The sequence below is a fragment of the Odontomachus brunneus genome, unplaced genomic scaffold (genome assembly GCF_010583005.1).
Source record: "Odontomachus brunneus isolate Ranch 3 - 2012 unplaced genomic scaffold, Obru_v1 Obru_scaffold_100, whole genome shotgun sequence".
NCBI classification, from domain to species: domain Eukaryota; kingdom Metazoa; phylum Arthropoda; class Insecta; order Hymenoptera; family Formicidae; genus Odontomachus; species Odontomachus brunneus.
The window spans coordinates 1,231,770-1,241,363 of NW_022639550.1; the positions used below are offsets into that span (position 1 = coordinate 1,231,770).

A 9,594-nucleotide genomic window follows, 5' to 3' on the forward strand; every position below is an offset into this window, starting at 1 on the left:
ATATATATATATATATATATTTATTTCGCGATACTAACAAAGGCAATCTCTGCGGTCGGTCCTGTACTGTCGGCTATCCCGACGCCAATACTGTAGGAGGCAAAAACGGCAGGCGATAACAGGAGCAGAAGCCATAATGCAGGTAAGCCACAGGTTTTTAGAAGCGACGACGTATCCATTCAGATTTATAAGCCCCTTGACCAACTAGACTGAAAGCAGAATACGATATGAAAAGTGTAGGCATAACCGCAGCGAATATATCCTCGACGCATCGCGCAGCTCCGAGCCAGAAAGATAGATAATCGTCGATTTTTTATCCTTCTTAATCGCGCTTTATTGAAAATGTCCCGATTACGCCTGATATAACGGACGATGTACGAGATATCGCCCGTTGACTCATATCTTTTTCTCAGAGTATGTACATCTTAATACACACAATAACACTCTTTTCGAATTTACGTTGCCAAAGAAAATCGCGTGATACACTTTGATGATATCCGAATTATTATGTCACCAAAATTCCAACTCGGCCGTAGTACACTGACATTCTTATCGCTCTGTTTTCTAGAAACAATGCGATATTTACTATCGCACAATAGCCAGTTATTTTTCATTATTAGCAACAACATTAAACTATTGAATTGATCAGTGTGACAAGCAAACTCGATGAATTCTCATGATTCAAAGAAGATCGAAAGAGAATGAGACGCAAGATAACGAGACGCTTTCACTGCACGCAAGTTTGAATATTCGGCGCGATGAAGAAGAAGAAAAAGAAGAAGAAGCCTACAACTTTCACGAGAAATACTTCGCGTTGCGTGATTTCACCTTCGGTTAGTCAGTCGATAACTTGCAAGATTGCTGCCAACCACTATGCATCTGCAAGCGGTATGAAGTTCACGCAAGCGACATGAAAGTTCGTTATTATTATATAGCAGCCACGCTCCCCTTCTCTCGACCTTCGGTCGAATAGGATTGAGGGGATTTTCGAGGTAACCTTGGAATATTATTAGCTAGTAAACATAACATGTGTCGATCGTGAGAAATGTTCGATTATATGTTATTACATTATCGCGAATACGCGATACGATAAAGGGATGAAAATAAAAGAAACAAAATCGACTTTGATGAACTTTGGATATATTTTGGCCAAAGTTAACCCCGCTTTTGAGTTTCCTGCTGTTTACTGCAACTACGTCTTTCAAGTTTCTAAAAATGTCATTTTTCCTATGAGGTACCGCTGTCATATTATTATTTGTACAAATTTTCGAAATTCAGCTCATGAGATGAGACATTGTCAAGCTGTAAACATTGCATGCGCGTCGCATTTATCTGTAATATATCGTATATTAATATATGTATATTATATCGTATATCATTGTTGTAGATCGCTTACGCTCTCGTATTTTCGTCGAGAACAAAAACAATGATAATTAATTGCGCCCGTTGTACTGACACGGGATCGCGAGTAACACGTGCGGCGCGTTATTATGTACGAGCGAGCTGCCGATGGAAAGGCATGTATGCAATGCTACTTGTGAATAACGACACACGCAAAGATATATAAGTCGCTTGGTATTCCAATCCGTACGACCGAGCGCACTTCCGCGCAATGCATCGAACCGTGCAAATGCGTTTGCGCGCGTTTGCATCACATATACACTCACATATCACATATACACTCGTATTAACAAATATGGTAAACGTTAGTTAGTGTCAGTGGATCTTATTTATACACGTTATGCGTATTTCGTACAATTCGCACGTTTGAACCGAAACATATGTGTCACCTGTTGCAAGGCTCTTGAAGACATATCGAACGACACATACATGTCTTGTTTTCGTATTGAGAAGCGCTTTCGATTAAATCTTGATTTATATTTGATTGAAAATCTCGAGACCCCTCCGGGGAAGGCTGGCGTAAGTCGCTCTTAATACACTTCGCCTACATGTCGCGTTTGCTCTATATTTCGCGATCAGCTGAGTCTGGCAATTTATCCATTTATAGAATCACGAAATGATTTTGAACGAGTGATATGAACATTGGAACACTTAGCTGCTCTTTATCTATGTCTAAGGCTAAGGAGAGTTGTGAAAACGATACACCGTTGCGATAACATACGATACAGTGACCGATACTCGAAGCTCGAGAGGTATACAAACTCGAAGGAACATTCATATCTGTTGTGTATCTGTTCTATACACGACTATTTCATGTGTGTCGTATTTATTTCATATCCACTGTTCCAAGGATTGAAATGAGATTCGGAATTCCAACGGTTCCGAAGTTGTTGAGCCACATTCGCAATGTGCGCTTTGGAAAAAAAAGAAAAGAAAATAAACTCGTTGCAATCGGAAACATTACAATTAAAAGATGGACGAGTCAAGTGTCCGCCATTATTCCTTAGTGCGTCGATCTTCGAATCTGCGACTCACCGCACCACTTTTGCGAAACGATAACGACGTCTCTCGACGTCGATTACACATGCTGATCCTGATTAGTCTAAATCTGACGAGTTTTCAAGGTCTTCAAACTGTCGATACGTGTGTCCCATCAGAATGTATGATTTTTAGCAGACATGCTTTGCACGCACTTATCAGACACTTATCAAACTATTTCGCGCGATAAGGTTTGCTAATGTTCGTACACACAGTGTACGCAGCACACAGAGGATCAAGCCTCGTGAAACTACAGTACGCACACGCGTATATTTCGCTCGATTATGAGCGTCACGAGCCATCTCGAGCACGTCTCGGGCTACAACCGAGAGAAGATAGAACCAAGTAAGAGCCGGATGCTGTTAAATTTCGACGAGACGGTTGATTATGTCAGTTGTGTCATCGCCAACACTGACGACTGCGCTTTCACTTTTCACCGAATCTCTGCGAGATTGTTTGCTCATTTGCGTATTACATCACTCTCTCACATGTATATCCTTTGTATACCACATTTGAAATTTCGGGACATTTTCATTGAAAATTTTTATCTGATATTTTTAATGTCGCGCGTTGGCTTGCGTTGGACGAGGAAAGTGGTATAAAATTACGATTACATACCTAGATCACATTCGATCCCGACTTCAGCCGACTGTCCGTCCGAGGTTGCTGTCCGTTCTCGCAACGAAGAAATCGCTCAACAAACGCGTTATCAGGACAAATTCAATATTCCGTGGAGACGTAACGTCGCCGTAACTCGATGGCCATCGATTTGCGCGAGTTAACAAGAATAAACAGAAATATAAAACCGTCCGTCCGCAATAGCTTCGTACGCGGAACTCACGTAATCGTCTCACGAACAACACAGTGGTGCAACTCGTAATGTTCAACTGAAATATCGGCACGCCTTTCCGAGGTGGGCGATGTGGATCGAATGCTTCACCTGATATATGGTCATGGTCGCCGCTGATCCCGATCTGGACTTCTTTCTGGAGAAAAGAAAGTATGAGAGAGAGTCTGTCAGCTGAGTCTGCGACAGACCGCCGGCCCGTCACTACGAAGACTCCGAGTAACCCAAAGTCAATGTTGGGACTCACATGTTCAGTCGCGAGTGAGAAGGGGAAGAAGGAAACGACTCTCTCATTGTACACAATGACCACGTTCCTCATCTCTGTCGTTCTCGTATACGTTTATGCCTTTCCTTCTCTCGGAGGGATCGCGACTTAACTTTGACATCATAATGTGTATGCGCGCGCGAGTAAATTGTTTCAAGCGTGCTGGAAATCATGATAATAACTGTTGCGGCTAATTGTTTTCCAATTATAGAGAGACAATTATAGAAAGATACAGCAAATAGTATGTGCGCACGTATATACTCCATATATATACTTTCGCCACGTTTACGCAATATAAAAATAATAATCGCAAGTTTCATTATGTATGTTTCGCTCATTATTATCTATTTGCAAACTCAAAGTTCCTCAACTAATATAAGATAAAGTTAGATGAAACTAATATAAGATAAAGTTGCAAAGCAAAATGTACACACGTGCAAGTGCACGTGCAACGGTCCATTTAACATTTACAAATATTTGCGTTGATGCTTTGACTTGAAAGTGAAATAAACGCTTCGGTAAAACTTAATATTTTGTATTCCGAATATCTTTTCCACCTGGCTGTCCTAAATAAATTCACAAGAGATTCACAAGAGAGGCTTGATGAAATAACGACAAAATACCGTCGTTTTTCTAAATCTACTTTATACTTTGCATTTTTCTAAATCTACTTTATTAATTACGTCGTGATAACGCGTAACCGTCGCTCGTATACAATTGCTTTAAATAATTCTGTGGACGATTCTATAAATAGGATAACACGTACCTAAGCGCACATTTTAGAGTTAGATTTTAAGATGTAAATTTTCTCAGTGCTACCTTATCGTTGATTAGTGGTATTCTAATGGGCCGCGATGCTTTATGCAGACGATATTTTCTCGGGAGCTCGAGTCAGCCTTTATGAGCGTGACAGGTACATTTAAACATCCCCTTCTCCCTTTCCTTCTATATCCTAGTGGAATAAGGGAAAGATATCGTCATTTTAAGTAGTAACGATATGAATACATCTATTATGGATAGCTGCGCAACGCATAGAAAGGCGAACCTATCGACTGCTCCGGTTTTTCTTGACTTCTATACGGACACGTATACCACCTCGTACATTATTTTCTCAGCAATTTCACTTTCCGAGCGGCGCGGGAGCAATTTTTCCGCCTTAAAATCCTCCGAGACGCATATATATTGTGTACGTCGAATTGTTGTGTCGAATTCCGGCCATATGGCGAAAAAGAAAACAAAAAGGAACGACGCAGAGTTCCAAGATTTACGAGATTAATCTACTCGAAGGATTGCGCGACGGGACATGCAATTTCATCGAGATTAATTAATGCTCTATCTATTCGACTGTAATATTCGATGTATACTTACAAATGTCGTTGGTAATGCTTCCTCGTGTGTTTTCAATTTAGTACGTCCAATGGAAAGCATCTCGCGAAAATTTCTTTCGTGTCTGATTATGATTTGTGAGAAAAAGACGCTTCCTTTCTGTTTCTTCTTAGGATCTTTTCCGAGTTACTTTGCATTTGGTAGTTGTGCACCTTCTACATCTCCCATTTGATTTGGATTAACGTCGCGTGACGGATCTTCTTTCGATGGTGATGTCTTTTTGACAGAAATGTCTCTCACAATTAATCGCAATTGACCGGCAATTGAGACACCGGGCAAAGTAGCATCGACTCTACGATCACTTGACGGCTCGATGCTGCCTTTTCTTTAGACACCTGTGCGTAAATACACAAGTTATAATCGATGTTTTTTTTTTCCGAGGAACCGCGCTTTTTATTCGTTGTGTTATTAACGCATTAAGCTACGCGACCGAACGAGCACAAACCATCACAGACGTGCGCGATCGCCGTCGAGAACAAGCGACCCGTCGATACGATCGTGTACTTGTTGGCGTGACGTTGGAGCGCGAACTGTCACTTTCATCGATCCATAGCAGTTCGAGCACTCGCTCGAGAGAAAGTAAAACTAGGTGGATTGTGCAATTATTGTCGCTACAATAGCTGAAATAATCTCGACGCAACAAAACGCCAGTTTGTAACGTCAACACCACTTTTGTCTCGATTTAAACAAGCAATTCATAATAAATGATTCATAATAAATGGGGAATACGCATAACTTAAAAAATTACATCTTCCCTCAAATGTGATTGCTGTAAGAAGAAACATGCAGGCGAAAAGTAATGATAAAATATTTCTGTGAGATTTAAAACAATTTGTATTCCTCAAACACCCGTGTATATTAATTTCTCTTCGCTTCATTATTTCTTCGCTATTGCTTTTCAACAAAACAGGAATAAAATAGATGTGAAAATTCGTTCAAGTCAGGGGAAAATGGCGAAACTACCTTAAATGGCCGCGCGAACGTAAGAGGATAAGATATGATTGTTCAATTGCATATCGCGGTTTGCGTGATTCAGAAGTTTGATGTTGCTTTTTACGTGAGAGATACGTTTAATGGCTATACTCCGAGAAAGTAAACTGGTCGATTTTCGAATTTATGCGGAGTTTTCAGGAAGTATCGTGTTTCTCAATCGTCGGCACGGAAAAGCATCGCTCCAACTTTTCGGTATTTCGAATACGCGACAAGCTGGCACATTCCATGCTGATGCGAATAATCGAAACAATCGGAACACGGCTGACGCGGAATTTTGCGCCCAGCAATGCACCTAGACAAGCACTATTTTTATTTACGTACTCGCCAAGCAAGAACAATTTGTCAATCTTTTATATGGAACTGCAAAAGACCGGCAAATATACGAGGGAGATTTACCAGCGTTTGGCTGAGCTGTTTTTTTTTATGACGCAACGATCGATCCGCTGCCAATTTGTAGCACAACATGCGAAGGTATGAGCCCGCGCCGCGATAAGAACTTTATTCATTAATACTCTGGCAACGCGTGCAATTAGCCGCAGCGATATTGCCGTTTTATTCACTATTCCGAATCCATTTTCCATTTTATGAAACAGCAAAGTACTGAAATAATTGGCACCGGCAGCAAACCTTCCACTTGCCACGTGCGTTAAAATTATAATTCCTGTTAGTTTGCACGATGAAAAGTGCATTAGCTCTCACAACGGATTCTCGAATTGTCCCCGTGTGTGCGTGGAAGTCAAGAATTCTATTCGCTTATATTTTGTGCAAGCCTCGCAACAGCGACATTCTTCGGTCGACAAATAAGTGTTAAAGGGGTTCATTCACATGGTTGTAACGGGAGACGAAATAGTCGTCAGCAGTTTATCGTTGACGCGTTATTTGCGAAGAGTGGTTCGATCTATCGGCTCCTGTGAATCAGTCGTTGTCGGGATCGTCGTCGCGCGAGGATCGACGAAAGCGGTTCGAAGAGTCTGGTATTTGTCGGATACTCGTATGTCCCACGCGTAAAACATGAAAAATAATTGGGGAAGTCGCAAAAGTAAGTTTTTTTAATTTGATCCGTAGTTTTATCCGTCAAACGTTTGGGCTGCAACTTGAACCAACTCTTTCATCGATTTTCTTTCTTCTCTTCTCTTTTCATTGTTTTCTTTTTTATTAGCTTGTTCGGTTATTTCTTTTGTTATTTATTTTTTTGCAATTAGTGTGTTCCGCGGGTAATTTGGATAAACTAGACATCAACAAAAGTTTGCAAGTGGCCAACTCTCAAATCAACCAATCATGTTATGTCGTATTGTCGGATTCAATAAGTACAGGTAAATCGATTATTTGATAAAACGATATCTGTGTGTGTGTGTGTGTGTGTGTGTGTGTGTATAAAGTGTACAAATCTGATAGAGAATTTTGTCCAATAATGTATCTCATCGCGATGATAATCGCGCATTTATTTGGGTGTAGAGTATCTCAGAATTAATATTAATTGCGTTTTTAGAAACAGTCGAAAAAGCAAACGTTGAGTCGAACAGACGTAGCTGTTTGAGTTTTTGTGGACGGTACAAACGTATTCTTCTGATCGGAGCAGCTTTGTTAATCGGGCTGAACTTAATTATACTCGCTACTGTGCTGTTACTATCCCACGTTCAGGATACTTCAGGTTTGTAAATGCACGCTGTTAAAGCTATATGCATAGCTTTTATAATCGTCCGATCGCTGCAATCATTCCAACCTCCTTCCAATGTTCCTCAATAACAATCGTCATCTCCTCCTGCGCAATTCTTCCAGATCGCGTTGGGCTAGACTATTTTTTTGGCGAAACACCATTATCGCAAGTGGAAGTGGTGATCGATGGAAACCTATCTTTTAACGATTGGACGGAGCTGACGAGTAAGACGGTGCAAAACGCGGAGAATAACGTGTTCTCGATAGATGCAAAAGTTACCGAAACGCGCAGTAAACGAGAAATATCGCACGAGAAGAGTGATTGCGATATGAATGCGGATCGTTGCGCAATGCTGTTGCAATCGATGTACAAGTATCTCGGAATTCTCAAGAACAACTCTCAAGAGTTGTTCGACCAAAGCCGCGTGTCTACATTCGAGAATATTCTGAAATGCCTGTATTGTAGGAATCTCGAGTCGACCACTGCGGGTAAACTTGACGAAAATTTCACGACGCGGTCAAACGGCACATATCTGCCGTACGTCTACGTCGGGCGAAATCATTCACCTGGATCGACCGCCATTGAGTTTTCGGATAATACTGGAGGTAACGAGGGCAGGTCGCGCAACGCTGATCGCGTCGGAGGTGACAGAATTGATCTGCCAGAGATTGTGGACAGCCGAATAGCGAAAACGAAGTCGATCGTCACATCACTCGACCGTACAAACTCGGATGGAACTTTATGGATGCACATAAATCGCGCTGATATCGACGATAAACAGTCGAATGAGGGTTCGATCGCAAATTATTCTCACGTAACAAAAATCCAAAATGACACGAGTGTTTCCGCGACGTTAAATGACGTCGCGGACGGACATCGTGCGATCGACGCGGCCAAAATTGTACCTAATAACATCGTTTCGCTAAACGCAATCGAGTCTAAAGAAAGCACGACAACGGCTACCTGGATAAAAACAAGCGAGGAGTCTGACACTCGAAACAGTGCGACGAGTCAATTGTCGACCAATCAACTAGCGACGGGAGACGTGATGGGAATTGGCTATGACGTCGCGGCTACTCTGATGCATCCTTCATTCGAGGGACACCCGGAAGATGGGTCGTCCACCATAGAGGCCGGTACGTGATTGGAAGGAATATGTAAAATAACATTGACATCGATAATGAAAGTGACGACACTATGTTCCCAGTTTGCATTAACGTTTGCATCTTGCAAGCGCTTCTCGAAATCGAGTGTATTCTTTGTTTCTTCAACCGACTTCACTTTCGTACTTTTCTCCAAAAGTTTCCAAAAAAGTGCTTATAATGAGGAGATTCAAACGCGGGACGAATGAAAATCTCTCTCTCTCTCTCTCTCCCCCTCTCTCCCTCCCTCTCCCTCTTCCTCTCCCTCTCCCTCTTTCTCTCTCTCTCTCTCTCTCTCTCTCTCTCTTCGATATACATAAAATATTGTCAGTACTGCGCAAGCGATTGATGTAAATCGCTTGTAAAACGATGCAGATTTCCGTTAATACACGAAAAAATTGGGATGTCAATTTTCTTCATATTATCGTAGATTCCGTAATATAGCCTTTCGTTATTGCCTTTTCGTGAAGCAACGAAATCGCCAAATGTAATCTTTTAGAGGTAACAATTTGCAATTTCTCAAGATACACATGATAGTTACAGAGCCGATGTCGATCGACCGTTTCATAAAGGACAACGCCAAATCCGTCTCCAATAGTTACAAGCAAATTGGGGAGAGCACGGAAGGCATTCGGCAGTTGACGTCCACGATGTCGTGGACGATACCGCATCTGATCTGCTATCCCGATCAGCTCTTCAATAAACAATCACGACTAGGATCGACGCTTTATCCGAGCCCTTTTGATTTCAGCTCTTTGCAAAATCACAAATCGTTCTTTTTACAGACTTTATTTCCACTAAGTATGAGCTCCTCCTCCTCTTCCTCCTCTTCGTCGTCCTCCTCCTCCTCCTCCTCCTCCTCCTC

General features: G+C 41.7%; 2 protein-coding genes across 3 annotated transcripts in view; one reads left to right on the forward strand and one right to left on the reverse strand.

Moving 5' to 3' along the window:
* LOC116848797 (neutral ceramidase) overlaps nucleotides 1–3,503 on the reverse strand; it is a 31,113-nt gene extending 27,610 nt beyond the window's left edge. The window contains exons 1-2 of one of the 2 annotated variants that reach the window (XM_032825284.1): nucleotides 3,058–3,503; nucleotides 39–209 (exon numbers count right to left, since the gene is read on the reverse strand). In XM_032825284.1, coding sequence (XP_032681175.1) covers nucleotides 39–179 — 141 coding nt within the window. In that variant the 5' untranslated portion in view covers nucleotides 180–209; nucleotides 3,058–3,503. Of the gene's footprint in view, nucleotides 1–38; nucleotides 210–828; nucleotides 969–3,057 lie in introns of those variants that run through there. The other variant, XM_032825285.1, reaches the window with a different exon arrangement.
* A 3,299-nt stretch (nucleotides 3,504–6,802) lies between these two features.
* Nucleotides 6,803–9,594, forward strand: part of LOC116848833 (serine protease nudel-like) — a 10,699-nt gene continuing 7,907 nt past the window's right edge. The window contains exons 1-5 of the mRNA XM_032825351.1: nucleotides 6,803–6,969; nucleotides 7,133–7,243; nucleotides 7,420–7,581; nucleotides 7,710–8,723; nucleotides 9,267–9,530. Coding sequence (XP_032681242.1) covers nucleotides 6,942–6,969; nucleotides 7,133–7,243; nucleotides 7,420–7,581; nucleotides 7,710–8,723; nucleotides 9,267–9,530 — 1,579 coding nt within the window. The 5' untranslated portion in view covers nucleotides 6,803–6,941. The remainder of the gene's footprint in view (nucleotides 6,970–7,132; nucleotides 7,244–7,419; nucleotides 7,582–7,709; nucleotides 8,724–9,266; nucleotides 9,531–9,594) is intronic.